The 27,740-nt window shown below is 41.4% G+C and overlaps 1 protein-coding gene across 1 annotated transcript in view; it reads right to left on the bottom strand.

Annotated features, from left to right (window-relative positions):
* Positions 1–4,670: 4,670 nt before the first annotated feature.
* The window catches only part of C1QTNF7 (C1q and TNF related 7), a 154,742-nt gene continuing 131,672 nt past the window's right edge, over positions 4,671–27,740 (bottom strand). The window contains exons 2-3 of the mRNA XM_073609877.1: positions 9,560–9,805; positions 4,671–8,100 (exon numbers count right to left, since the gene is read on the bottom strand). Coding sequence (XP_073465978.1) covers positions 7,469–8,100; positions 9,560–9,800 — 873 coding nt within the window. The 5' untranslated portion in view covers positions 9,801–9,805 and the 3' untranslated portion in view covers positions 4,671–7,468. The remainder of the gene's footprint in view (positions 8,101–9,559; positions 9,806–27,740) is intronic.

The following is a 27,740-nucleotide window of genomic DNA, read 5'->3' on the forward strand; positions in this document are numbered from 1 at the left end:
GTTTTGTTCGAGAACCTTAGTGAACAAACAGCATCATGAAGGCCAAGGAACACACCAGACAGGTCAGGGATAAAGAAGTTGGAGAAGTTTAAAGCAGGGTTAGGTTATAAAAAAATATCCCAAACTTTGAACATCTCACAGAGCACTTTTCTATCCATCATCCGAAAATGGAAAAAGTATGGCACAACTGCAAAGCTACCAAGAAATGGCCGGGCAAGGAGAGCATTAATCAGACAAGCAGACAAAAGGCCCATGGTAACCCTACAGGAGCTGAAGAGATCCACAGCTCAGGTGGGAGAATCTGTCCACAGGACAACTATTAGTTGTGCACTCCACAAATTTGGCCTTTATGAAAGAGTGCCAAGAAGAAAGCCATTGTTGAAAGAAAGCCATAAGAAGTCCTGTTCAGATGAGACCAGAATTAATATTTTTGGCCTAAAAGCAAAACACTATGTGTGGCGGAATACGAACACTGTACATCACCCTGAACACACCATCCCCATCGTGAAACATAGTGGTGGCAGCATCATGTTGTGGGGATGCTTTTCTTCAGCAGGGACAGAGAAGCTGGTCAGAGTTGATAGGAAGATGAATGGAGCCAAATACAGGGCAATCTTAAGCCATGTACACACGAGCGGAATGTCCGACAGAAAAAGTCCGACTGAAACTTTTCATCGTCTATTCCGATAGTTTGTAGGTCTCATCGGACTTTTTTTTTCGAAAATTCTGACAGACCTAGAAATGGAACATGTTCTAAATATTTCCGACGGAACAAATTCCTATCAGGAAAACTGATCGTCTGTATGCTGTTCCGACGGACCAAAAACGACGCATGCTCTGAAGCAAGTACGAGACAGAAGCTATTGGCTACTGGCTATTGAACATCCTTTTTCTAGTCCCGTCGTAAGTGTTGTATGTCACCATGTTCTTGACTGTCGGACTCTTGTCGGAGTTTGGTTTGACCATGTGTAGGCAAGACTGCTTGAATGGAATTCCGTCAGAGTTCTGTCGAAGAAACCTTCGGAGTTTATTCCGACTGCAAAACCGGTTGTGTGTACGCGGCATTAGAAGAAAACCTGTTAGAGTCTGCAAAAGACTTGAGACTGGGGTGGAGGTTATCCTTCCAGCAGAACAACGACTCTAAACATACAGCCAGAGCTACAATGGAATGGTTTAGATCAAAGCATATTCAGGTGTTAGAATGGCCCATTCAGAGTCCAGACCTAAATCCAACTGAGAATCTGAACATTGCTGTTCACGGAAGCTCTCCAACTAATATGACAGAGCTTGAGCTATTCTGCAGAGAAGAATGGGCAAAAATGTCTCTCTCTAGATGTGCAAAGCTGGTCGAGACATTCCCAAAAAGACTTGCAGCTATAATTGCAGTTAAAGGTGGTTCTACAAAGTATTGACTCAGGGGGGATGAATACAAATGCACACCACACTTTTCACATATTTATTTGTAAACAATTTTGAAACCATTTATCATTTTCCTTCCACTTCACAATTATGTGCCACTTTTTTTTGGTCTATCACATAAAATCCCAATAAAATATGTTTAGGTTTTGGTTGTAACATGACAAAATGTGGAAAATTTCAAGGGGTGTAAATACTTTTTCAAGGCACTGTATAAATAAATGAAGGTTTTCAAGAGTACATAAATAAAATGAAGAGGTCCAGATTAACAACCTGACAATGCTTGCATTATCCAAGGTTGATCTGTCTGTGTGCTCTGTAGTTAGGAGCTCCTGCAGTACACTGTAGTACTTAATTGACAGAGTGCCAATCCCGTTATACTTTCACAACATTTGCAATGTTACTCAAATGATGGCTAGTTTGCTTTATGTGCAAGGGCACTTTTTTTTAATTCCAAATGTGGTCAAGAACACCAAAAATGCAATTGTTCCTCTGATCAGATCGAACAGCAACTTTATAGATTGTAATGCAAAAAAAAAATATCTCAGCATTACGACCCAACTTTTGCGAAATCATGTTCGGTTTTGATATAGTGGTCAAAGGGTAAAACTTCTGCCAGAGGTACAGGAAGTCAGGAAAAAAAACATCCAAAGAAAAAAGCAATATAAATAATAGTGCAGAAGGGTAAGAACCCAACAATGCTGCCGTCTGTGCCTTCTTTTCCTCCTGACCTGCTGCCACATGTAAAAAGTAGGAGGGAATCTCCCTAGTAGAGTCAAACACAAATATAAACTAGACAGAAGTTCTAACTCCGGTTCACTCTTTTCAGATTGAAAAAAACAAAAACATTTTGGCTGAAGTTGAGTAAAGGGTATTTCCAATTGTGCAGGCAATTTGAGATAATACCTAATGTATATTTGTTAAATGTCCCCATTCTAGCTATGGCTATGTGTCAATGCTCCACTTTTCTGAACTCTCTTTTGGGCCAGTTCATGAAGATAATATATGACATGTTCATTTTTTGGTTGCTTCAACAATCCCGTTACAGGACAGGCAGGGTGGGTGTTTCCATTGGAAAGATGAACATACATACATTTGTCTAAATGTGACTCCCAGATTAAAATTAAGGTGAATGTTGAGGAAAGTGTTTTATTATACATGAAACATAGATTTAACATTTCTCAGGATTCAGTAAAAAATAAAATTATGTCTTTATTTTACATCATAAATCATCGGTTAGAATAATCAACTTCATCTGCAAAATATATTCCCTATGACAGCTGAAAATACATATGTGATTAAGTTACAGGGATATTTTATATGGATATGCTTCAGTCAAAGTTTCATCAGACTCTGATTTCCTCTAATAGTAGGATTGAAACTGGCCAGATATATTACAGTCTGATTATACAACTATGCAATGCAAGGGCCTACCTAAACAATCCATTCAATGCAATCAGGTGGGCCATTTTACCACACAGTTGTTGGTAAATCCAAAGAAGATTGTATAATCACATGTGCAACCAACTTAATTTCATGTCAGCTCCCCAGTAGTACATTTCCTGCCCCTACCACCTGGAATTTACTTTATGGGTCCCGATGGCGCTTGCAGCACTATTATCAACTGAAGAATAGACTTCCTGAGCCTATATAACGTTCAGAAATAAACAGATTAGTCTTTGGTAGTGCTGTTTAGAACTCCAGCATCAGTCCTAGAAGGACACCTACATTAAATGTATTTAACCCCTAGACTGTATTACCCCCTTGTACATACCCTGGCCACACACAGCTATATTTTGGTTCAAATTTTATTTGTTAAAAAAAAAAAAAAAACAACCGTGTTGTGCATGGTCATGTCCGTATATATGAGGTGTGTCTGAAAAGTTTGGTGAATGGTCTGATATCTCAACGGCAACAGGGGCCAGGTGGGTAGGCATGCACATTACTATTCAGAGACATGTCAAGAAGCTCCACCTAGCGTGGAGTACAAGTGACCCTCAGGGTAAACCTGCTGCAGGTAGTCGAACGTAGTCAGTGTGAGAGGTAGGTTCACAGTGCAATGGAGCTGCATTCTACAAGGAAGGTTTGAAACGGTTGCTATGACGCATTGGGCGTGTTCGGCCAGAGTTGCACAGGACTGGACAGTGGATGTTGCTGCATGATAACATGCCTGCACACTATACGATGTTTGTGTTTGTGATACGATGATTGTGCACAAATTCTTGGCTCAGCAAAGCATACCTGTTCTTGATCATCCACCGTATTCCCCTGATCTGGTGCCAGTGCACTTCTTTCTGTTTCCCCACCTGAAGAGCATCATGAAAGGCGCACGTTTTGCAGACGTGGCAGCAATCCAATGTGTGACAGCGGTTCTGTGATGGATTCCTAAAAAAGGCCTTTGCAGACAGTTTCCAGAAGCTTTATGAACGTTGCCAAAAGTGTGTTGTGAAGGATGGCGATTATTTTGAAGGCCAGTAAAGGTAATTTGTTTGTATCTTCTGTTTTGTTTGTTTTCTGATTCCATTAACCAAACTTTTTAGACACACCTTGTATTTGCAATTGTTTGTCCAGCTTCATTCTTATTAACAGCACACACCTGCAGTAATATGCAGTGCACTGACATACTGTATGCTTGCATGCATTTTTGGTCTTTTTTGTACAAAATGCATTTAAAATGAAGAAAATGTATGTAAAAGTATATGCATTCAAGCAGAAACCCATAAAGGTAAAAAAACACACTTTTTTGCTATCCACAAAACTCTCAAAGAGAAAGGGAATCCGGCCTCTGTTTAAAAGCTTGTTTTTTTTAAGCTCTCTGACATACAGACTGTTCCACTTGGTTCACAAGAATCCCAGCACATTTCACTCTAACTAGAGCTTACCCATATGGTTGAAATACATTGGATTCCTGTAAACCAGGTTTAACAGTCTTTATATCTCAAAGCTTAATAAACTTGAACAAGGCTTTTAAACAGTTATCAGCTTTCCTTTCTCTTTGTTTGTTGATGGAGTCAATGTATGCCCGGAGCTGAGAAGGAACGAAATAGGCAGAGGGCATACATGACAGGGTGGAAAGGGAACCAGGTATAAAGGGTTAACTATATTAAGTGGTGTGGTCAGTACTGACCTCTACCTGATTGATCAAGTAGATGAGGTGATTGGGAGGAGCAGGAGACTATAGTGCCGGGGAGGAGTGGTTTAGGTTCACTTGTAGAGAAGAAATCGTCAGAAGAATGCCCCTCCCTCCCACCCTATGTTTTTGGGTAGTACTGTTATACTTCTTTAGTTGTTCTTTGGCTGTTTGGGGTCATTGACAGGGGTCTAAATCTGGTGTTATTGGTAAAGCGGTGGGGACCCATCTTAGGTATGGTGTCCTCTAGTTGGTACAGTTCAATTCATAGTGGTAGGACCGGAGGGTGTCTGAGGTCAGTTGGGTTAATTCCTGAGGCAGTGTTTGGTGGCTGGGGTCATAACTTAGCTAACTGGTGCCACAGACACAAAGTTTTAGTTATATGGTACAGTCAAAGACCTGCAATCATTGTTACCTTGATTGATATTTTTATTGTTTTGGTTTGCTATTTATAAGCTTATGTTTAACAAAAGGCAGATTCGGCCCTTTAACTCCAGTTACGAGTAGTGTGGTTTTTCCTAGGGGTTATAGGGATGTGTAGTTGTGTGCAGTTTTGGGTAAGAGGGTAATTATGGAGGTGAGCTCTAATTTTCCCTGGTCATGAGGATGTGTGCCTGTAACAGAACATTATCCTTTGTACTAAATATTTTGATTGGTTCCTTCAGGAAGCTACTAAATGGTGATGAAAACCAATCATGAATTCACAGGGTTAAAAACTTTATACTTGAGCATGCTGCACATTTACCTGTGTCATAATGGGAAATGAATACTGCACATGCATTTTGATTAGATGATTTGGTAAGTGCTATATACCAGGCGTCTTCAAACTATGGCCTTCCAGTTATTCAGGAACTACAATTCCCATCTTGCCTAGTCATGTCTGTGAATGTCAGAGTTTTACAATGCCTCATGGGACGTGTAGTTCCGCAACAGCTGGAGGGCCGAAGTTTGAAGATCCCTGCTTTGATATGGCCATGTGTTTTCCACATCATTTGCAAATGTATGCAGCTAGAATCTCTGTCTTTAACCTGAGTAGTGGAACAGATTTGTTTTTTGCTGGCCAGCTTGAGAGTATGCTGGGGACCCTGTTTGTATGGTTTTGTATATTGCTTAAGGTCAAGTTTACTATTAATAGCTGACACCTCTATGTGCCTGCTCACTGCTTATGATATCCCTGCATAACACCCCTGAAATAAACAGTGCAACTAGAGACTGCTCTGTCTCTGTCCATACTATTGGCCTAGGTTAGTACCTGTGCCAATCTTCAGATGGCTATCTTTGTGCTTGAGAAGGACATTGGATCCAATGCCCAGGCTGAATATTGGATCTTAATGTCTCTCCAGTTCATTAATCCCCACCCACTACTGGCACTAAGCTTCCTCCTTTCATTCACCAGATCCTTAAAGCGGTAGTAAAGCCCACTTTGTGATTTTTACCTACAGGTAAGCCTATAATACGGCCTGTAGGTAAAATTAATATCTCCTAAACGTGCATCGCTGATGCCACCAGCGCATGCACTCTGAAGGTCCGGCATACCTTTTCAGACCTTCAGAGCTTCTTGCTGGAACCAAGGGCTCCTACGCACTTGCGCAGGAGTGACGTCATCGCGGCTCCTGCCACTCACAATGCTGGAGCCCGCAAACCCGGAGGAAAGACGGTAAAGAAAGACCGGGGGAAGATGTCAGTCCTCTCAGTGGTGACAGAGCGTCGTTCTAGGGTAAGTATTTTATAATATGCTAGTATACTAGTACATTGTGCCATTGTTTTACAGGTGCTGTTTTTTTTTTTTTATTCTGCAGCGGTTTACTACCACTTTAACTGGCTACAGAGGATCTCTCATTTGACAATTGAAAAACAGAGGCAGACCCTAGGACCAGGGGAATGTGGGGCTTCACCTTGACATAGAGAGTAATAAGGTCATGTATACAGCGTAAGCCAAAGATTCAGGGTCCTCCCTAAGCACAAAGGAATTAGGTTGAAGACAAGAGTGAGTAAGGTAATATTAGATTATATCTATTCAAGGACATGACAGATTGACTTTATAAAGGAAAGTAGGCTTTCTCAGCAAAGCAAAAAGCAGCAAGGCGAATAGAGTAATTTATATCAACCAATTAAAATGAAGCTCTATGTAAAACAAAATCAAAATCTGGTTGCTATAGATTACTACACTTTGCTCTTCATATTGGCACTTTACAATACTTTGCTAAATATGTCCAAAAAGTGTTCCTTTGTGAATAGCTGTGATCTGATGTTGAGGAAAGTAATGACTTCAATAGCAGCAGTACCACCACATTTTCATGATTAAGTCACACCCTACTCACCCCTAGTCTCGTTATTAATCATAATAGCAGCAGAAATGAAATTACAACCTGCTGCAAAGTTCTCCACATAGGAGCTGCCCAGTTGTAGATGACTATCCCATATCGGCTGGGAAAATCCAACCAGTCAATTCTTCAGCTGAAAGTAGTCAGCCTGGAGGGGTTTTATGTCAATAGACTGTTTAACTTATATAAAAAAAAAAAACTTTCTTTCTGTGCTTGATTCCCCAGGTGCCTTGTAAACTTAGCAACTGTAGGAGAATGCTTCTTTCAACTTAACAATGACTTTGGCCAAAACTAAAAGGGAGTCTATCATTGCAATTTTCAACTTTCCTTTTTTGTATACTTAGACTCCGGCTTCACGTCTTAGAATGACACTGATCAAGAATGCAGGTGGGATTTCTGACGTAGCTGGGCACACACTTGTTTTACAATTTCAACTTGGGAAATTCCAGCTTTTAAAAAAGTTGGCAAGGGCATTGTTCCCTTTAAAGGAATTAAGGAAGACCTTCCTTCCAGCAAAATCCATAGACTTTTTAACAGGATCTGGCTTGCATTCAAGTTTCATGAAACAACCGGGACTGTGTTTGGAATTTAAGCTGCATCATAAGTCATCATCATCGGACAAAGCATTGAGATAATCAGTATCTGCATATAAAAGAAATCCTGAGAACAAACTGTCTGCCCAGCTGGGGTCTGAAAACAAACCGTTCTGATCTGTATAAAAAATCTCAAGCCAGACTTCATCTTCTGGCTTTAGGTAAAGAAGTGTTGAGCCTGAGGCAACATCATGATTTCCCGTGTTGGCATCAAATGTCTTTATTTTGTACTCTCCATTTTGTACAAGGGTGATAGCCAGGTGCTTGTTTGCAAGAGTGATGTCATAAGAGAAATAATAAATTCCAGGGATAGCACAAATAAACTTCCCGGTGGATGGGTTGTAGTGCTCTCCTTCATTAAAGATTACTTTGTTAAATACGATTGGAAGTCTTTCTTGTGGGTAGCTGGTGGTGATCCCAACTGAAAAAGCAGATTTAAGCACAATATTTCCACACTTGCACACACCAGGTTCTCCCAGATCTCCTCTTGAGCCTTTATCACCCTTAGGTCCAGCAGGTCCATCAGGCCCAATTTCACCTTTGTCTCCTAGTGAACCGTTGGGTCCTCTTTTACCAGTCTCTCCTTGATCACCCTTTTCACCAATAGGTCCCAGTCGTCCTGTTTTTCCTCGCAAACCTTTAACATAAATGTCAAAATTGTTCATTAGGAATGGGTCTACCAGTTCACAAATAGCAACTGACACTAAAACTAAGAAAACAATAAAACAAAATGCCCTCTGACTATGCAATGAGAAATATGTTCACAGTATACAGATTAAAGACTATAATGTCTGATATTTATTTATAATGAACGTAGTTTATAATGAAGTAAATTTTAACATTTTAGTAAATTTTTGAGAAGATATACATGTTTATTGTTAGAGTTCATCCACAGCCAAAACATTTTGGATAGGGCGGGAAGGGTAAGAGCTTATGTCAGATTATTAGTGCCACCTCTGTCCATTGCACAAAGGTAATGGTCACAAAATCTCCAACTGGGACACAAACACAAAAAAACACGTTAGAGACTAAGGTAGAGTTAGACCCCGTTCATATCTGGCAATTTGGGATCGCAATCACAATCGCTTTGATTCTGTCTGCCACTCCAAATTGGAATGCAATAGTGGTAAAATGCACCACACATGTTTGGGTGCCAGGAGTTTCTTTTGGGCAACAAGCTTTGTGCGATGCAGTTTACCCGCAGTTGCTGATCAATTTATTGTGGCAAAACCACACCGCATTTGAGATGCCATCAAAAATGAATAGCATCCAAACATGCGTGAGCAATTAGGAGTTGCAGGCAGGATTGTGGCGGTTATGCCCAGGATCCCAAATCCCCAAACCCAATGATTTTACTAGAGTATAAAGGAGAGCCACAAGCGTCCACGTTTATTGTGCAAACCATCCACAAAAATGGCAATGACTGTCACTGCCTTAGGACCGCCCCCAACGCATTTCACCCCATCAGGGCTTAGTCGTAGAGCTCTACCTCTGAGCCATGGTTGGGTGAAATGTGCTAGAAGAGGCAGTCCTATTGGCGGTCCAAACATAGAGTGCACACCGCTCAGGCAAGTAATTAGCTGCTAACCGCTGCAGGTGCTTGCCCCGCCTCGCTACCATTGATACATAGATAATGGGAAAAAGATGGCCGTACACCACAATGGGATCAAAGCGTAAAAAATCCTTTATTTGTCACCGTAACAGACCAAAAAGTGTTCCTGTCTATTTCTTTGGCACAGTGACAAATAAAGGATTTCTTACGCTTTGATCCTGTTGTGGTGTGCTCCCATCTCTTTCCCTTTATCTATTGGCACTCCAGCCATTGCAGGACTTTTACAAATAATAACCTTTAGATTAGTGAATGTAGGGAAAACTCAATACCCAATTAAAAAAAACAGTATTTTTGCTTGCACATGAACGATCATTCCAGCATTCCATGACTAAGCGAAGAGGAAGTTTCCTTGCAAAGTAAACAGTTTATTTGCCATTGGAAAAAAACAACCCCCCTGCTGTTTCCCTCTTAAATATACATTGTACTAATATTTATACAATGTTCCCTGATATTATTTCAGCAACAACAAGCAGATGTTCTTTACCTGTGTCACCCTTTTCACCCTTTTCTCCTTTCCTGCCATCTCTCCCATCTCTTCCCGGAAGGCCAATCCGTCCATGTGGCCCAGCTAATCCATTTGCCCCAGGGGATCCCGGAGACCCTGGCAATCCTGGTATGCTACAGACATACCTTATGTTCTGTTGATCTCCTTTCAGTTTTTTGTTCAATGGTTGTCCACTGGCACAAAGAACAAAACTTGTAATGTACAGCAAAATAAGCATCATCGACCCTGCAGGAAAAATATTCTGTTATATTTTTCATGTATTATTTACATTTAAACAAAAAAGTTAACAGCTTAATTTAACATGATTTGCAAGAGAAAACCCACTTCTATACTTTAAAGATCAACTCCTGGCAATAAGTGAAATCAATCGATGAACCCCTAAGCATTCTATAAACCATTGCAACTGTTCTTTAAGTGGACCTTTGAGTAACTTAATCTGCATGCAAATCCAAAATGTATTTTTCAGTTATTTTTGGCACCAGGGCTCACTGTATATAGTTTTCTTAAGAAAATTGTTATTTATGAGTCTTACCTGGATATCTGTCCAGTAATAGCACTGTTTTAGGCTAAAAACACTAAACCACTGCCTCTTAGTAAGGAGCAGCAATGCCATCCAGCTTTAGTTTGTCCATTATGTATTGGGTCAGTCTAGTGCCACATACCTATAGTTTGTTGACTGTTGGGCTGCCTACCAGGTGTATCAGATTGCCAGTCCAACTAAGAGAGCTCACATGGCAGACTGACAACATTCTATCTATCTATCTACACTATATTACCAAAAGTATTGGGACACCTGCCTTTACACGCACATGAAGTTTAATGACATCCCACTCTTAGTCCATAGTGTTCAATATTGTGTTGACCCACCCTTTGCAGCTATAACAGCTTCTGGGAAGGCTGTCCACAAGGTTTAGGAGTGTGTCTATGGGAATGTTTGACCTTATCTTACTTTCCCCCATTTTATGGTTTGTAGACAGAAGCCAGCGTAGAAGAGTACCTGTGTAAACAATAGATAGATAGATAGATAGATAGATAGATAGATAGATAGATAGATACACTATATTACCAAAAGTTTTGGGATGCCTGTCTTAACACGCACATTAACTTTAATGGCATCCCAGTCTTAGGTTTAGGAGTGTGTCTATGGGAATGTTTGACCAGTCTTCCAGAAGCGCATTTGTGAGGTCAGGCACTGATATGGATGAGAAGGCCTGGTTCGCAGTCTCCACTCCAATTCATCCCAAAGGTGTTCTATCGGGTTGAGGTCAGGACTCTATACAGGTCAGTCAAGTTACTCCACACCAAACTTGCTCATCCATGTCTTTATGGACTGTGCAATGGTCCAAATCATTTGGTGGAGTGGGGATTATGGTGTGGGATTGCTTTTCAGGGGTTGGGCTTGGCCCCTTAGTTCCCGTGAAGGATACTCTTAAGGTGTCAGCATACCAAGATATTTTGGACAATTTCATTCACCCAACATTGTGGGAACAGCCCCTTCCTGTTCCAACATGACTGCGCAAAGCAAGGTCCATAAAGACATGGATGAGCAAATTTTGGGGGGATGAGAATGGAGAATGCGAGCCAAACCACGTCCACATCAGTGCTTGACCTCACAAATGCACTACTGGAAGAATGGTCAAATATTCCCAGAGACACACTTCTAAACCTAACACTGGGATGCCTTTAAAGTAATGTGCGTGTTAAGGCAGGCATTCCAAAACTTTTGGTAATATAATCTATCTATCTATCTATCTATCTATCTATCTATCTATCTATCTATCTATCTATCTACACAGGTACTCTTCTACACTGGCTTCTGTCTACAAACCATAAAATGAGGGAAAGTAAGGAGCTTTGCAACAGATTAGGGTGTAATGTTAAACATACTAAACAATAGATTTGGGGTTACATATTTACATATATCTTAACAAGTCTACTGGAATAAATTATTCGCTACATAATACCTAATCAATTCTGTTCAGATGCTGTAAAATAAGTGCTGCTCTCTGTACCTGTCAATAAATGTAACTGAAAAAAAAAAATGCTGATGCTCGATTAATTGACGCTCAATTCATTGAATAAGAAATTAAAACATTCTTTTCAATACACCTTAAAGTGATATTAAAGGCAGTTCTTTAAAAAATAAATAACAAAAATGTCATACTTACCTTCTCTGTGCAGTTGTTTTGCATAGAGCAAACCCGATCCTCCTTGCAGCTTGCTATGGTGGCACCCAAGCGGGCTCACTCCCAAGCCACTGCTATGCGTGTTCATTCACACACTGAGCTGCGCTCGGCCCCGCCCTCTCTTACTCCTCATTGGCTCACTGGCTGTGAATGTGATTCTCAGCCAATGAGGAGGGAGAGTCCCCCGGAGAGCTGAGGCTCTTATGCACATCACTGGATCGCGATTGGGCTCAGGTAAGTATTGGGGGGCTGCTGCACACGTAGAATGCATGAAGGTTAAAAACCTGTAGTCTTTACAACCACTTTAATCTGAACTTTATTTAATTCACTGCAACCTTAATATACAAAATTCATACATCTGTTTATAAATGAAAAATCCTTACATCTGTTAATGAATGGGTGAATGAATGTTTTATACACACATAAGATATATATATATATATATATATATATATATATATATATATATATATATATATATATTTATTTATTTTAATTGCAAAATAAATTAATATAATATTTAAAATATTCCTGCAAAATGCTAAGAAATGCTTGTGGACTATTACAAAATGTAAAAAAACTTTCCCCTTTCATAAATGTTACATTATTTCTAGCATTTCAAGCACTGCTGTTGCGCATAGACTCTAAAGTTGGCCATACATATGTCAACTTTCAGTCAGTTTCAACCACTTTTGATCCACCAGGAATTGCAAATACAAGAAAAGCAACATGGAACCATGGGAGGAATCTCTGGCTACAGTAACATGGTGATGCGGTCCATGTTGGTTAGTGGACACACTGCCCTCTAGTGATGAGCACTAATACTGCTATTTGGTTATTCGTAAGTGATGATATGGTTATGCTAGGATTAATTGTGTTTTAGATAACCAGATATAGGATCTGCATACTTTTAAATGAGTGTGTGGACCAATCATATATGCTGATTAAAACAGCAATACGTTTGTTTATATGTTGCTGAAATAGAGCGCAGTGGATCTCTTGGAACATGGCCACCATGTTAATAGTCTTGGACTACTGAAATATGGCGGTGCGGTTCATAATGGTTTTGAATACTAGCAGCACTGCTCCCTAGTGTTCAGCAACAGAATTTTTTTCTGAATATAAGGAAGTGATGTGAGCACCGCTGACCCATACTGCCTCACAGAAGAAGTCCCATTGAACGAAACGTACGTCGGACTAGGCATGGAGCAGCGGTGACTTCCGAACACTCATGGAGGGTGCTGGACAAACAAATGTTTCCATTTTGAGCCTAATTTTATCATTTTTGTTGTATGTACAACTTTTAATAAACTCCTGTGTGCTTTTAAATAATGTTGTGCAATTAATTTATCTTCCTCTTTCATATGATGAATGTGTGACCAGACTCTGAAGTTTCCTTGACTGATTATAACTGTGGGGTATACATCTGTGGAATCCAATTAAGCAGGCTGGGTAGTGGATGCGGTTGAGCCCATAGTGAGACGTGAAAGCTCACTAATGCGCATGTAGACCCTGGAGGTTTTAAAAGCAGATATACTTACCCTATCTATCTTGTGGGGAGCACCGGGTGTCTTCAAAAATTGAGCATTGGATCAGCACACGTTTTGAGCTCACCTTATGGATGTGGAATTGGGACACTTGGACTTTAACAATTTTTCTTTTTTCCTTTTTTCACGCGTTTTCATCGTTAGTGCATTATATTACATTTTTTTTGCACTTTAATCATTAAGGGCATGGTTTGACAATGCTACACGTTTTGATTTATATATATATATATATATATATATATATATATATATATATATATATACATTTGATTTAATATATGATCATCTTAATGTAAATAGCCTTATCAATTATTGTTTTGTTTCTTGGTATGTATTATAGTTGACCACAGGTGTTCAATCCACTGGGCATTCAATATTGCTAATTTCATATGCAGGCTTTGCCTCCTGCTTACTGGTACTGCACAACGACTGTGCAAGGGTTTAGGGGTTTAAGAGTCAAGATGGTATTTTAGGTCTTACATAAAGTGTTAGAGGTTCAGTCAGGGAGCATAGGCAGCATAGCATCCATCAGTTAGGGGAGCTCCAGCATTAATACTTGCTCTTAGTGCTGACAGCCTCATACCAAAAATGCACTACAATCATTCAAAGTCTTTTCAATGCAAAGTAAATGAATACAATATTTAAAATATGCCTGCAAAATGCTAAAAAAATTCTTGTGGACTATTACAAAATGTAAAAAAAAACTTTCCCCTTTCATAAATGTTACATTATTTCTAGCATTTCAAGCACTGCTGTTGTGCATAGTCACTAAAGTTGGCCATACATAACTTTCAGTCAGTGTCAACCACTTTTGATCCACCAGGAATCGCAAATACAAGAAAAGTAATTGCTGGAAACTAAACACTCTACTACCCACAAGTTTGAGTGAATACCATAATTTAGTTGATTATAAATTTGAAACTGGACAATAAGAGAAAGCTCATATGTGGCTGGATGCACCGCTGCTGCCAACACAAATTGAGACCCAGGCTTTCAATTCCCTCCAATCTAACCAGGCCCTGGTTTCCCACCACAGGGAAACCAGTGATAGATACCACCCTTAAAGATATGCTGCTATCACTTCAAACGTCATTGATGACTGATCTCTCAACACTCTTTACTAAAATCTCTACAGACATACATGTACTTGACGATAGAGTGTCACATATTGAAAACAGCATGGAAGAATGCACCACAATCACAGTCAATGATTTAATCGACACATATGATAAAGTGAGAGAAGAACAATCCTGGCTAAGGGCCAAATTAGCCAATTTAAAAGACAGGTCCCACAGGAACAACGTTAAGCTACACAGTATTCCTGAAGCCATATTGCCGGCAAATCTCCCCAAGTATGCCAAAGAGCTCATACATGCAATTCTACCTGATGCCGCCCCCCTCCCACAGAATTGCGAAACCATCACACTTAGCAGCCTCCATCCCAGAGATGTACTAATTAGGGTGCACTTCTTTCATATCAAGGAAAAACTCCTCATGTCAGCAAGGGCCAAATCCCCACTGCCAGCTCCGTATTGTGACATACAGCTTTTTCCAAATCTCTCCAAATACACCCTACAGTTGAGGAGATAACTCAATCCCATTACCAAAGGCCTCCATAATCATAAAATCCTATTCAAATGGCTATATCCAGCTACACTGATCATTGCAAGAAATGGATCATCCCACATGATCAATAGTCTCAAAAGTGGTATGCAACTTCTGTATACATGGGGAATTATCCCTGACCCCCCACTAGAATCCACTTCATCTATGGAGTAAAGAGGTCCTGACTCATCCCGCCACAACCAGGAAAGAAAATACACCTAACATATAAAAAAAGAGCACGTTTACAAATGGGCCTTCCTATCAACCAAAGTATATCTCTCCCCAGCTATAAACTTTCAGCTTTCTAACTATACTCAGAAATTGACTCTAGTCACCCCCCCACCCCACGGTGGTTTTCTAGGAGCAACTTGTCTCTACTCCACCTACTGTTTTACCTGGTACACTACCACCCACAGAACTGTACTCTACAAGTTCTACATCTCAGTTACTTGAACTCTTTATAATACTAACTTTGTTGTTATTCCACAGCTCTAGCTTCCAAATCATTAAGTAATCTCACAGGATATCTAGTCTCACCAGCAATTACATTGAACAACATACTCTGGCTACAGTAACAAGATCCTCCCTACTTGTGCAGCTAACTGTAATGCCCTGTACACACGATCGGACATTCCGGCAACAAAATCCATCAGATTTTTTCCGACGGATGTTGGCTCAAACTTGTCTTGCATACACACGGTGACACAAAGTTGGTCAGAAATTCCAAACGTCAAGAACGTGGTAACGTACAACACGTACGACGAGCCGAGAAAAATTAAGTTCAATAGTCAGTGCGGTTCTTCTGCTTTATTCTGAGCATACGTGGCACTTTGTGCGTCGGTATTGTCTACACATGTTTGGAATTTACGCGAACGTATTTTGTTGTCGGAAAATTTTAGATCCAGCTCTCAAACTTTGTGTGTCGGAAATTCCGATGGAAAAGGTCCGATAGAGCCTACACACGGTCGAGATTTCCGACAACAAGCTCTGATCGCACATATTCCTTCGGAGAGTCCGATCGTGTGTACAGGGCATTAGTGTTTACTTGCACTCAGCCCTTTTGCACCACATCACAAATGCCTTTTAAGATCCTGTCAATAAATGCCAATGGGTTCAATCACCCAGCCAAGAGACAATCTCTTTGGAAAACAGTACAAAAGCTGGACTGCAACATATTATGTGTACAAGAGACACACTTTGCAACTCCCAATACGCCTACATGCACAAACAAACTTTTCCCCATATCTACACAGCCTCCTTCACATAAAAAAAAAAGAGGAGTTCTTATAGCGGTGAAAAACACCATCAATTTTCAACTGAATTAACTAACCTTGGACCCCAACAGTCGATATATTATCTCGGGTTGCACTATCAATAAGAAAGAATACACACTCATGAACATATATGCACCCAACATCCAACAAATGCGATTCTTTCACAAACTCATGCGCATCATCAAGCCTATCCAGAAAAGACACCTAATTGTATGTGGAAATTGTAATATGGTTCCAGATAACCAGATAGATTCCACATCCGCAGAAAAATGTAGAGAATCCCACTTGAAATTATTTCTCCAAACCCAAGATCTCTTTGACGTATGGCGCTGCCAACATGGCATGTAAAGAGACTACACTTATTTTTCTCCTCTGCATAAATCCTACTCAAGGATTGACCTCTTTCTAGCAGATAAATGATTACTCCAAAAAAATAAGTGCATCTGTAATCCAAATTACGACTTCAGATCATGCTCCTATTACTATTTCTGTTTTAGATTCCCCACAGAAGCAGAATACTTACTTATGGAGAGGAAATGCTTATATTCTACAACATACATCCTACACATCAGAGATTTCTGCTCACATATCTGAATTTTTTTTAGACTCAACTCTAAGTCAACTATAAGTCTCACTGTAAAAAAAGAGGATGCAGTGTCTAGAATCCCTAACATCTCAAATAGCCAACCTAGAAAAACAAAATAAAGCCAACCCTACAGCAACACACTTAGCACTAATAATGTCCCTTAGACAAAAACTCAGAAGGCTTCTTCTACACTCCTTTGAAAATGCCCAGAGGAAATTAAAAGCAACATCATACTCTACCTCAAATAAAGTGGGTAAAGCCCTAGCTAGTTGAATTAAAGGCAGAAGAATAAAAAAAAATAGAATATTTATACTACCCTCACACAAAGGAAAAATTATTGAACCCACCAGCGATAGCTGATGCCTTTAGCACCTTCTACGGGGATCTTTATAACATAAAGCACATTCTAGATACCTACCAACCCTCTATAGAAGATATTAATTAATTTCTTACACAAATCCAGCTCCCAACACTAACAGCTGACCAGCTGGCCCTCCTTAGCAAACCCTTTACCGAACAAGAAATCCTTGCAACTATTTAAACTCTTCCTGCAGGGAAAGCACCAGGCCCAGATGGACTCCCAGGTGAATATTACAAGCAATACCCCCACCATCTAGCACCCCACCTACCTGCACTATTTAATGACACTGCCTCCTCTTCATTGTTACCTCGTTAGTCTTTGCAAGCACTGATTATAACTCTACCTGAACCAGGGAAGGAGCTGACAGCCCCCAAAACTTCCGTCCCATATCCCTCATGAACTTAGATTTAAAAATCTATGCGAAAACAATTGCAACACGTTTACTCAAAATAATGCCTTAATTAATACACAGAGATCAGTCGGGCTTCACCAAGGGACGACAAGTGTCCGATGCCACTAGAAGAGTGATAGACATCATCCACCACGCCGAGTCCAGTGGAATGCCTTCTCTGTTTCTATCTTTAGATGCAGAGAAGGCGTTTGACAGAGTCCAGTGGTCCTACCTCCAGGGAGTTCTTAAAACATTTGGATTTAGTGTATTCATATTAAAAGTCATACTAGCATTGTACTCTACCCCTTCAGCACAAGTCTTTTCAGCAAATATGCTATCTCAGTTGTTCTACATAACTAATGGCCCTAGGCAAGGATGCCCATTATCTCCCCTGATTTTTAATTTACTGATGGAGCCATTGGCAGAGCATATTAGACAAAACCCACTGATCTCTGGATTTACAATAGGCCAAACATCCCACAAAATCAATCTTTTCGCAGACAACATAATCCTAATGCATACTAACCCAGCTTCTTCCCTGGCAGAAGTACAAAAAAACCTTCAAAAATTCAGTAATGTATCTTATTATAAAGTAAATACTACAAAATTGTATATCCTAGATTTAGGAATAGACGCCACAACTAGAAACCTGCTACAAGCCCAATACTCCTTTAATTGGGCAGAAATCGACATTAATCAAAATCGAAGATTACTACCTAGCATCAGTACTGACCTAGTTACAAGACAAATAGAAACAGCTACATTGCCATGCACTAGCCTTCAGAATTGGATTCTAGGCATCCTGATCGGAGCTCCCATACACTCAGCACTACCCCAACGATGAAGCATTATGTCGTTCCCCCAATTACAGAAAGAGTTTACTCTTCCAGCCTCAGAACTCTTCACCTTTATATGAGTTAGACACTGCCTCTCTCACTCACCTACTCCACTGTACACTTTACCCCCCAAAGTATGGACATAAACAACCTGAACGCTACCAACCTGAAAGGGATCTCACTTTTTAACAACTCCTTTCGCCACAAATGAGTATTCGTTAAAACGAGAGCACACCTTCACTGGGAATCAGACCTAGGATATACTGTAGCCTCACTGAATAACAATGGCAAAAAGCCTTTCAACCTATCTACAGATATACACAATGCTCCGCTCTCTGGGAGCTCACCCAAAAAATCTCTCTATGTTGGTATTTAACACCAACTAAACTGCCCACTTTTAGTACCACCACTTCAGATACCTGCTGGAGATGTAATACAGCAAAAGGTGACTTACTGCACATTCTTTGGGATTGCCCACATATACAGCAATACTGGGCTACCATATTTCATATCCTGACAGATATCACACAATGCCATATTCCCAACACCGGGACTAGCAATATTGAGTTTGACGATAGAATCGATACCCACCTATCTTAGAAGGGTGGTAACACATATTCTACTTGCAGCTAGACTGAGCTTGACAAGACTATGGAAAACTAGTCAGGCACGGTCTATAGAAAACACTCTTGAACTAGTAAACCTACACTATAGCTATGAATTAATGATGGCCTCTAGCAAAGGTATGATGGCCAAATCACAAAAAGATTGGCATCCCTGGTCCCAATAGAACAGGGTATCGTGGCTTTTATAAATCTACTGGTATTTCCTGATCTACCTCTTGACTGCTGAGCTGAACTATATGTTTAATAGATAGAAGGTAAACCTTATATTATACTTGTAACACGTTACTAAGATGGAGCCACTTTTCTCTCGGGGCACAAAAGTGTTCGGGGTGTGCCTGAGAGAAGGGGATACAAAAATTTAAAGTTATCATAGAATTAAGAATACAGCAAGAATCCTAGCTTAATTAATAATTTCTGTTACTTTTCATCAGACATTTGTTATTGTACTAATAGATGTATAACAACTAATTTACGACAAACAATGTCCACATTGTTATCTGCTTATTATTGTAAAAACTTAATAAAAACTATTTTGAAAAAAAAAAAAATAATTTAATCAAGAATGGAAAACTATGAAAATCTCAGCTAAAGCAATCTAAGGTTTCATGTACACTAGTGTAGCACCCTCTAGTGTATGCTAGGTTTGTTAGTGTAGCAAAATTTAGTTCAGCTCAGGACTAAGCCTGAGCTGAGAATCTGGGTCAGGGTTTAGTGACTCAGGGCTGGATGACTCATCCTAGTGTAGCAAGGTCCCAGGCCTCCTTTAGTCTAATGAGGACCTCCAGTGGAAAGAGCTGCTGACATCCTTCCATATAGAGTGGGTTGCAAGGCATAGCGGGTGTAGTGTAAGGTAGATTCATGGGCGCCAGATACTTCTCGAATGCAAAGAGATTTTATTTCTCTTGAACAGAACTTTGGGAGAGAGGGTTTAGGGCCAGGACACCCTTAAGTTAGTTGCAAAGTTTTTTGGCAAACTCCGAGACCTCTACAGGTAGACAGCCATGCAGGGAAAGGCATCCAGCAAGACACCACATCTCCATGTGTAGGAATGCTGTCTCCTATGGCAACAGTCTTAGAATAGTTCCTAACACAAGTCGTAACAAATTCCTTCACTTTCTTTACAATCACTTCTTGTAGGTTCTCAACCCACTGAGCTCCCAGCCTCTCTCACTAGACTTGCTGATTCACTGCCACCGAATCCCTTGAGCTCTTCCTATCTGCACTTTAGTATCTTCCTCAAGTGTCACCCCCACTTCTCTGCTGGGTCCCTAGCTTGGCACTCCAGATACTTCTCAAGCTTCACCCCACTGGCCTGCTTGGTCCCTGGCTTGACATACAAGACTGCTCTGCAAGTGTCATCTCCGCTGGCTGGGTCCCTGGCTTGACACCTGCTGAAGTTTCCCAATTCTTCACCGTCCCTGGTTGATTAGAACATCGATAGTAAGGTGGTTTGTCCCTTAGTGGCGACACCTTCCCCTCTACCTCCGACCACAACATGTTTTCTGGTCAGCAGAACCGTCACTTCTGGTTGGACTGCAAGCCGCAATGCCAACCCTATGCTGCTCTCTTGCTTCTAGATAGGCCCTCAGACAGCCTAGCAGCCAGATGTGCCCAGGATAGGCCCATACTCCAGCCTAGCAGCCCGGGCAATACAACACACGTCCACCCAGACAGCCGTCCAGGTGGGACAGAACACTGATCATCTGACTCCACCCAAATATATAGGTTCTCCCAGCAGGCCAAGGGATTTAAGAAAACCCCTGCCCATTGGCTGAGATGCCCCATATACTCCTAATCTGTCCTTGCTTTGCCCTTATCTTATCTAATGTTGCCAGGTACCTGGCCACCTAGCGGCAGAAGAGAGAAGTGCAGCAATTCCAGACTTAGGGTGAACTCAATTGATCCCTAACAATAAGTCAAGGTAACTACACCTGGCAGGTAAATTTAGGAGCAACCCTGTCTAAACATTAGGGTGCTACACTAGCAGCCCCTCCGGTGCTTTCCCCTGTTTTCTGGTACATTGGAGAATCTTCTAAACACTGTGGGTGGAGGTTGGGAGGAGTTGTTTGGAATATTTATGAGGGCCTCAGCCAATCCCCAGTGAAGGGCTGGCAGGCCACCCCAAAATGTCAGTCATGCCAGCAGGGGAGTCAGGTGGGAGATGAAGTGCTGAGGTGGCTGTTGGTGGCCTTCAAGGGTGCCCCCTAGTCTGGGGGGGTGGTAATCTTGGGCCGGGGCTCAGAAACTGGAAGGATCCTGCCTTAACACACAGAGGAAGCCCTTCCTGGAGGCAAGGGAGCAAGGAGAGAGGACTTCTACTACTACTGGGAGATCTCCTGGGAATCAGCTGGGTGGGCTGGTTAGTGTCAGTCTGGAGGACTGTGGTGGAGAAGTTAGCCTGGAGGGCTAGTGAAAGGGGCAGCTGCAGCCAGGTGTGTTGGCAGTGTCTGAAGAGGTAGTGCTGGGATCAGTAGCCACAAGAGGAAATCTGCAAGCTGTGTCACTGTATTTTCTTCTCCACTACAAGTGGCTTCGGGTTCCTGCCTGTAATGGGCCATTGCTCAAACATCTGACTGAGAGTGACCAGATATTCAAACAGTGATTCAGCTGGGGTCTTCAAGCAAGAGTGTGCTGGAGGAAGTGTTTGGAAGCTGTATATAGACTATATATAGGAAGAATGTCCCTGAAGTTCTGCTAAAGTCAAGTGGGCATTCCATAACCTCCCATCCCTATCAAAGCTATTAACCCTTTATTAATTGTATTAATAACAAAAAAGCAAAGTCCCAGTTTAACTGCGGCTCCTTAGGGGGTGCGCTACACTAGCCTTCACTGGCAGTTCCTAAATTTGAGTTTAGGAGCTTTTGGCGGGTTTTTTTGGCAACGCTCCTAAACTCAACTCCATAAAAGCCTATGGGGTTTATTTATTAAAACTGGAGAGTGCAAAACCTAGTCCAGCTGTGCATGGTAGCCAATCAACTTCTAATGCCGCGTACACATGACCGTTTTTTCCGTCAGAATAAACTCTGACGATTTTTCTGATGGAGTTCCGACGGAGTTCCGCTGAAACGGACTTGCGTACACACGATCACACCAAAGTCCGATCGTTAAATTGCCATGTGTTTAAGGCTCACTCAACCTTTCTCATCTATTACTATAGTACACAACATCACAAAAATAGTGGACCAAAATACAAATTGATGTCCTGTAAGAACAGCTTATATTTTGGTACAATGTGTCCTTTAAGGTATGCCCTTAGACCTTGAATGCAGCCCATATGGTCAAATATTTACCACTGTCCTGGTTCCAGTGATCTTCAATGTGTTGTTCTGCCCAAAGCTGCACAGCCTTTCTTTTAAAAAAGTCCACATCAGGTCCTTTTCATCTTTTTCATGTATGCTGAAGCCCCATTCATTACTCTGGAAAGAGCAGAATCACCAGAGCTTCCTAACCCTGATCCAAACTACGCAACCTGTTGTAATGTTTGCGAAACGCCCGAGCTCATCCCTAATGTTTACATCTCATAGCCAAAATTTTCCTTGCTGATTGCTGTACTTGCTAAGTGAGCCAATAAGGACTTCTATGGAACCCTCTCTTAGTTGTCTCCAACCTCAGGATAGTGTTGGGCTGTTAAAGTTGAGAGAGTAATGCCCCGTACACACGATGGGACATTCCGACAACAAAATCCATGGATTTTTTCCGACGGATGTTGACTCAAACTTGTCTTGCATACACACGGTCACACAAATCTTGTTGAAAATTCTGAACGTCAAGAACGCGGTGACGTACAACACGTACGATGAGCCGAGAAAAATGAAGTTCAATAGCCAGTGCGGCTCTTCTGCTTGATTCCGAGCATGCGTGGAACTTTTGCGTCGGAATTGTGTACACACAATCGGAATTTACGACAACGGATTTTGTTGACGGAAAATTTGAGATCCGATGGAAAATGTCCGATGGAGCCTACACAGGGTCGGAATTTCCGACAACAAGCTCCCGTCGAACATTTTCCGACCGTGTGTACGGGACATTAGTGTACATTTTTCTGAAAGTACACACAAAACTACTACTAACGTTCAGAAAGTAATTTTTGTTTTTTAGGTTTGGTAACCTTTTTACGATTTCTATATGCATTGTGTCTGGATAATACGAAATGTCTTGTAACCTCTGCCTTCTTCATATATAGATGTGTCTTTAAGACATAAAGCTAACCATTAAACCATAGAATCCAACAGCCCTGGCCTGAACATAAATTTCTCACACTACAACTCAATTCAATGGCTCCATGGAATACCTGGGCCTTTTCCAAACACATAATTTACCATCTGTGTTAAACATAATCTGAAATAGAAAAACATGTGGAAATTGTCCGATCATAAAAGACTTAAGACACAAGGACGACCACTGATCTAACTGCATTCTTTGATGCACGTTCCAAGAATTATTCAGTACAGAAGCCACTCCCACTTTTAGATGTCTGTGCACCAAATGGGGGCTAAGAAATAAAAGTTATACCCTGCTTTATTGTTATACAGACGGAAGTTTATTTTTAATCAGAGAAAGTATCAATTTATTTAAGACAATGAACCCAAGAAAACAGCCATCCAAATAAAAATAGAAATAAAAACATCTGTTGTAAGGGAAGGAAACAAGATGAGAACTCTAATGTGCTGCCAATAACTGATGTATAAATAAATATGTGATTGAAATGTTTTGAAAGTAAGCTGGCTTTGTGTTAGAATCTGTTTAGTTGTGACACAGGTGGCCATTGCTACAATTGTAAGACCTCTTTTAAACAGACGGTCAGAGGATGGTAAAAACAGGTGGTTGAGTCGTGGTTGTACCATGCCCAACCACCCTCCTAAAACCTATAATACAGTCAGAGTGGGCTGTTCACATGCAGCAAAAAAAAAAAAAAAAAAAAGGCCTCCAGGAGATAGCAGGATTACCTCCTGAACATCTGACAGCGCTTGCTTAGCCATGCTCTGAGAATGGAAAAGGGCAATCTTAACCTTGGGGTAGCACTGCCACTGCTAAACTATGGACTAAAAACTATTTTTGGAATATGCTCACACTTGAGCCTGGCGATCTAAAGCTACATTTATATCTTTGAGATAATCTATCTAGTAAGAGATCAAATTAGAGAAACCTCCAGCCATTCCAGTATTCCCTAATGAAAGCAGTATTACTGAGATCCTTTGTCATTGTAGCATTAGCAGTCATCAGAGTCCAGTGCCCTTTAATTCATTGAAATATATTTCAAATATTGCGGCTACCCCCTAAAATGCGACCGCCTTCTGCTAGCCCCTTCATGACACACAGTTTGAAATTATGGGACTCGATACGATACTCAGACAAACTTATGTCCCCATTCCTGCCGCTGCTTCCCCTCTTGAATAATCCTATGTTCCCACCTGGCTTGGAACAACCCCACATTTTTTCATGGTGGCCTGCCTATGGGTTCTCCCTGGTTCGTCACTTTCTTAATACCCATGCCTTCCCCATGTGGCCCTTGTTTCAAGAGACCCATGAAGCTCTGCCTTCCGTTACATCCAGCTGTGACACTGGATAAATTCCCTCCGGTGCCTTGGCTCCTTTCCATATCAAATGACTGCCTTTGAGCACACCTGCCAGCATTGTCCAGGTGCTCGCAGCACCATTTCTATGATCTACTCCTTACTAACTGCCGGCAGCACTTCCACTACCCTTTCCTATGTGCTTAAATGGAAACGTGACCTGTCCCCCATAGATCTTGCAGACTGGAGTAAGGCCTGGTCCAGCATAGCAAAATGCTCCTTTAACACTGCCAAGTTGGAGGCGGCCTATAAGGTCCTCCTGCGCTGGTACTGGGTCCCAGCCCGTATCGCCAAGTCAAACCCGTCATGCAATGACAGATGCTTTCGGGGTTGTGGTCAACGAGGAGATGAACTGCACACATGGTGGTCTTGCCCCCATCTTGTAGGTCAAGGGTCTTTGGCGTACTATCCTCTCTATTTCATGTTGCCTTCCACAAAGACCCCAAATTTGCACTACTCCATTGCCCGCTCCCGGCCTTTTCTCTCACCAGCAGAAACTAGCTACATACTTATTTATCGCTGCCAAACGAACAATAGTGAGGGCTTGGAAAAAACCTTCTACCTCGCAGAGGTAAAGAATACCTTGACAACCCTTATGATCCACGAAAAAATGTCCAGCATCCTCCATGACTCCCATGCAAAATTCCTTAAGGTGTGGGCCCCGTGGTGGTCCTGTGCACTCCCTAATCTACATCCGACTAGTCTAGGACTTTAAATTCAATTTGAACTCGTCTCCAGCCTGGGGGACCCCCTTTTCTCCTTTCTTTTTCCCACTTCCTCTCTGTTTCTGGGCCTCTTGCCCGCCGCTCTGTTCTACACTTAACACCCCCCCCCCCCCCACTGTTGTGTGTGTTTTTGTTTTTTTTCTTTGTGTTTTTTTTTTTGTGTGTTTGCTTGTTTTCCTCTTCCCCGTTCTGCGGATGACTCCGCTCCCCCTTGTCTGCCTTAGCCCCTGAGTCTCAAGGCTCAGGCATAGCGCACTGACCCCCGGCCCTGGCTGGCAGGTCAATGTCAGTTTATAATCTACACCCTCATAATATATGTCTTATTATGTATTTTTACGTGAATCTCTTTCTTATGTTTTATGTCCATATCCCCTGTGTGGGAATTTATCTGGTTTTCCCTTTTTCATATCCCAATAAAAATATTGTACCAGAAATATATTTCAAAAACCAGAACAAAACATTTGGATACAAGAGAATAATTAGGAGAATGAGCTCACTGATAAAATCTGTTACCTCTGAGACATGAAGTGTGACGGAACAAAACACTTGAATCTGTCGCGACTGTACAAAGTATAAAAGTCTGGATATTCATATCTGAGATGCATTAAATAATGTTAAAGATACACTGTAATGTTTGGATTTGTTACACAAAGGTTTAGGAGAAATAAATAGTTGGGCTTACAATATCTATGTAATGCTAAAATGTATCTCCAATGGTCAGACATGACAAATTAGGCTTTTAAGATCTTATGTGAGATGTGATTTATTGCACAGTTTAAGAGTTTTTTTTCTGCAGGCAGTCAATACATATGACAAATCCTTTTGGCAAGTGCAACTACCTTTAAATCTGTGAGGAAAGACCCATGATTGCCCCATTTTGAAAAATTTCAAAACTTACAATATTATGTGCATATTAAATTTCCAGACCTCCCTTGGGTTGCTTTTCTGTAAATTAAAAAGGGAATCATATAGCAGTTAGAGTAGCAATCTCTAGACATCATCCCACCCACCTTCCTTGACATAAGTGGCCATAGGTGTGCGCAGCCTATTGCATTAGGGTGTGCACCTGAAAGCTCCAACACATATGCGTTTGTGACATATTAACCGGCCTCTTGAAACAATGGGGGGGAGCACACAGGAATGAGCCATTTCTTGTAACAAAATCTTGATTCGAAATATATTTTAGCGGCACTTCAGGTCAATTTGTACACAAGCGACAAGACTTTTGTCTTCTGACTGTATTTAGAGTAGCTGACATCCCCTATGTTCCTCTATACATCACAGTAGTAATCACAAAATGAAATGAGTACTAATAACGGGCAGAACAAAAATGAGGACTACAAAGATTTCCTTTAGTTGAACTAACACAAGTGTGCCCATTCTAGAGCTGGTAACATTAAGTATATTCAATATAGTTTTAAAGAACTGTTTGTGTGGGTAAGAGGCATAGGGGAGGAGTATGGATGATATAAAAGTGGGAAGTATGTGCAGGTGAGGGAGAGGAATATGAAGGGTATAACAGTGGGCACTATGTACAGGAGAGGAGTGGGGAGGGTATGGCAGTGGGCACTATGTACAGGAGAGCAGTGTGGGGGGTATGACAGTGGGCAGTATGTACAGGAGAGGAGTGTGGACGGTATGATGGGGGCAGTATGTACAGGGGAGGAGTGTGGAGGGTATGATAGGAGCAGTATGTACAGGTGAAAAGTGTGGAAGGTATTATAGGGGCAGTATGTACAGGAGAGGAGTGTGGAGAGAAAGACAGTTTGCAGTATGTACATGAGAGTAGTGTGGAGGGTATGACAATGGGCAGTATGTACAGGAGAGGAGTGTGGAGGGTATGACAGATGGCAGTATGTACAGGAGAGGAGTGTGGAGGGTATGACAGTGGGCACTATGTATAGGAGAGAGGTGTGGAGGGTATGACAGTGGGCACTATATATAGGACAGGAGTGTGGAGGGTATAACAGTGGGCACTATAGACAGGAGAGAGGTGTGGAGGGTATAACAGTGGGCACTATGTATAGGACAGGAGTGTGGAGGGTATGACAGTGGGCACTATGTATAGGATAGAAGAGTGGAGGGTATGACAGTGGGCAGTATGTACAGGAGAGAAGTGTATGACAGCAGGCACTATATATAGGAGAGAAGTGTGGAGGGTATGACAGGGAGCAGTATGTACAGGAGAGGAATGTGGAGGTTATGACAGCAGGCACTATGTACAGGAGAGAAGTGTGGAGGGTATGACAGTGGGCACTATGTATAGGAGAGAGGTGTGGAGGGTATGACAGTGGGCACTATGTATAGGACAGGAGTGTGGAGGGTATGACAGCAGGCACTATGTATAGGAGAGAAGAGTGGGAGGTAAGACAGTGGGCAGTATGTACAGGAGAGAAGTATATGACAGCAGGCACTATGTATAGGAGAGAAGTGTGGAGGGTATGACAGGG

Source organism: Aquarana catesbeiana, linkage group LG01 (assembly GCF_042186555.1).
Source record: "Aquarana catesbeiana isolate 2022-GZ linkage group LG01, ASM4218655v1, whole genome shotgun sequence".
NCBI classification, from domain to species: domain Eukaryota; kingdom Metazoa; phylum Chordata; class Amphibia; order Anura; family Ranidae; genus Aquarana; species Aquarana catesbeiana.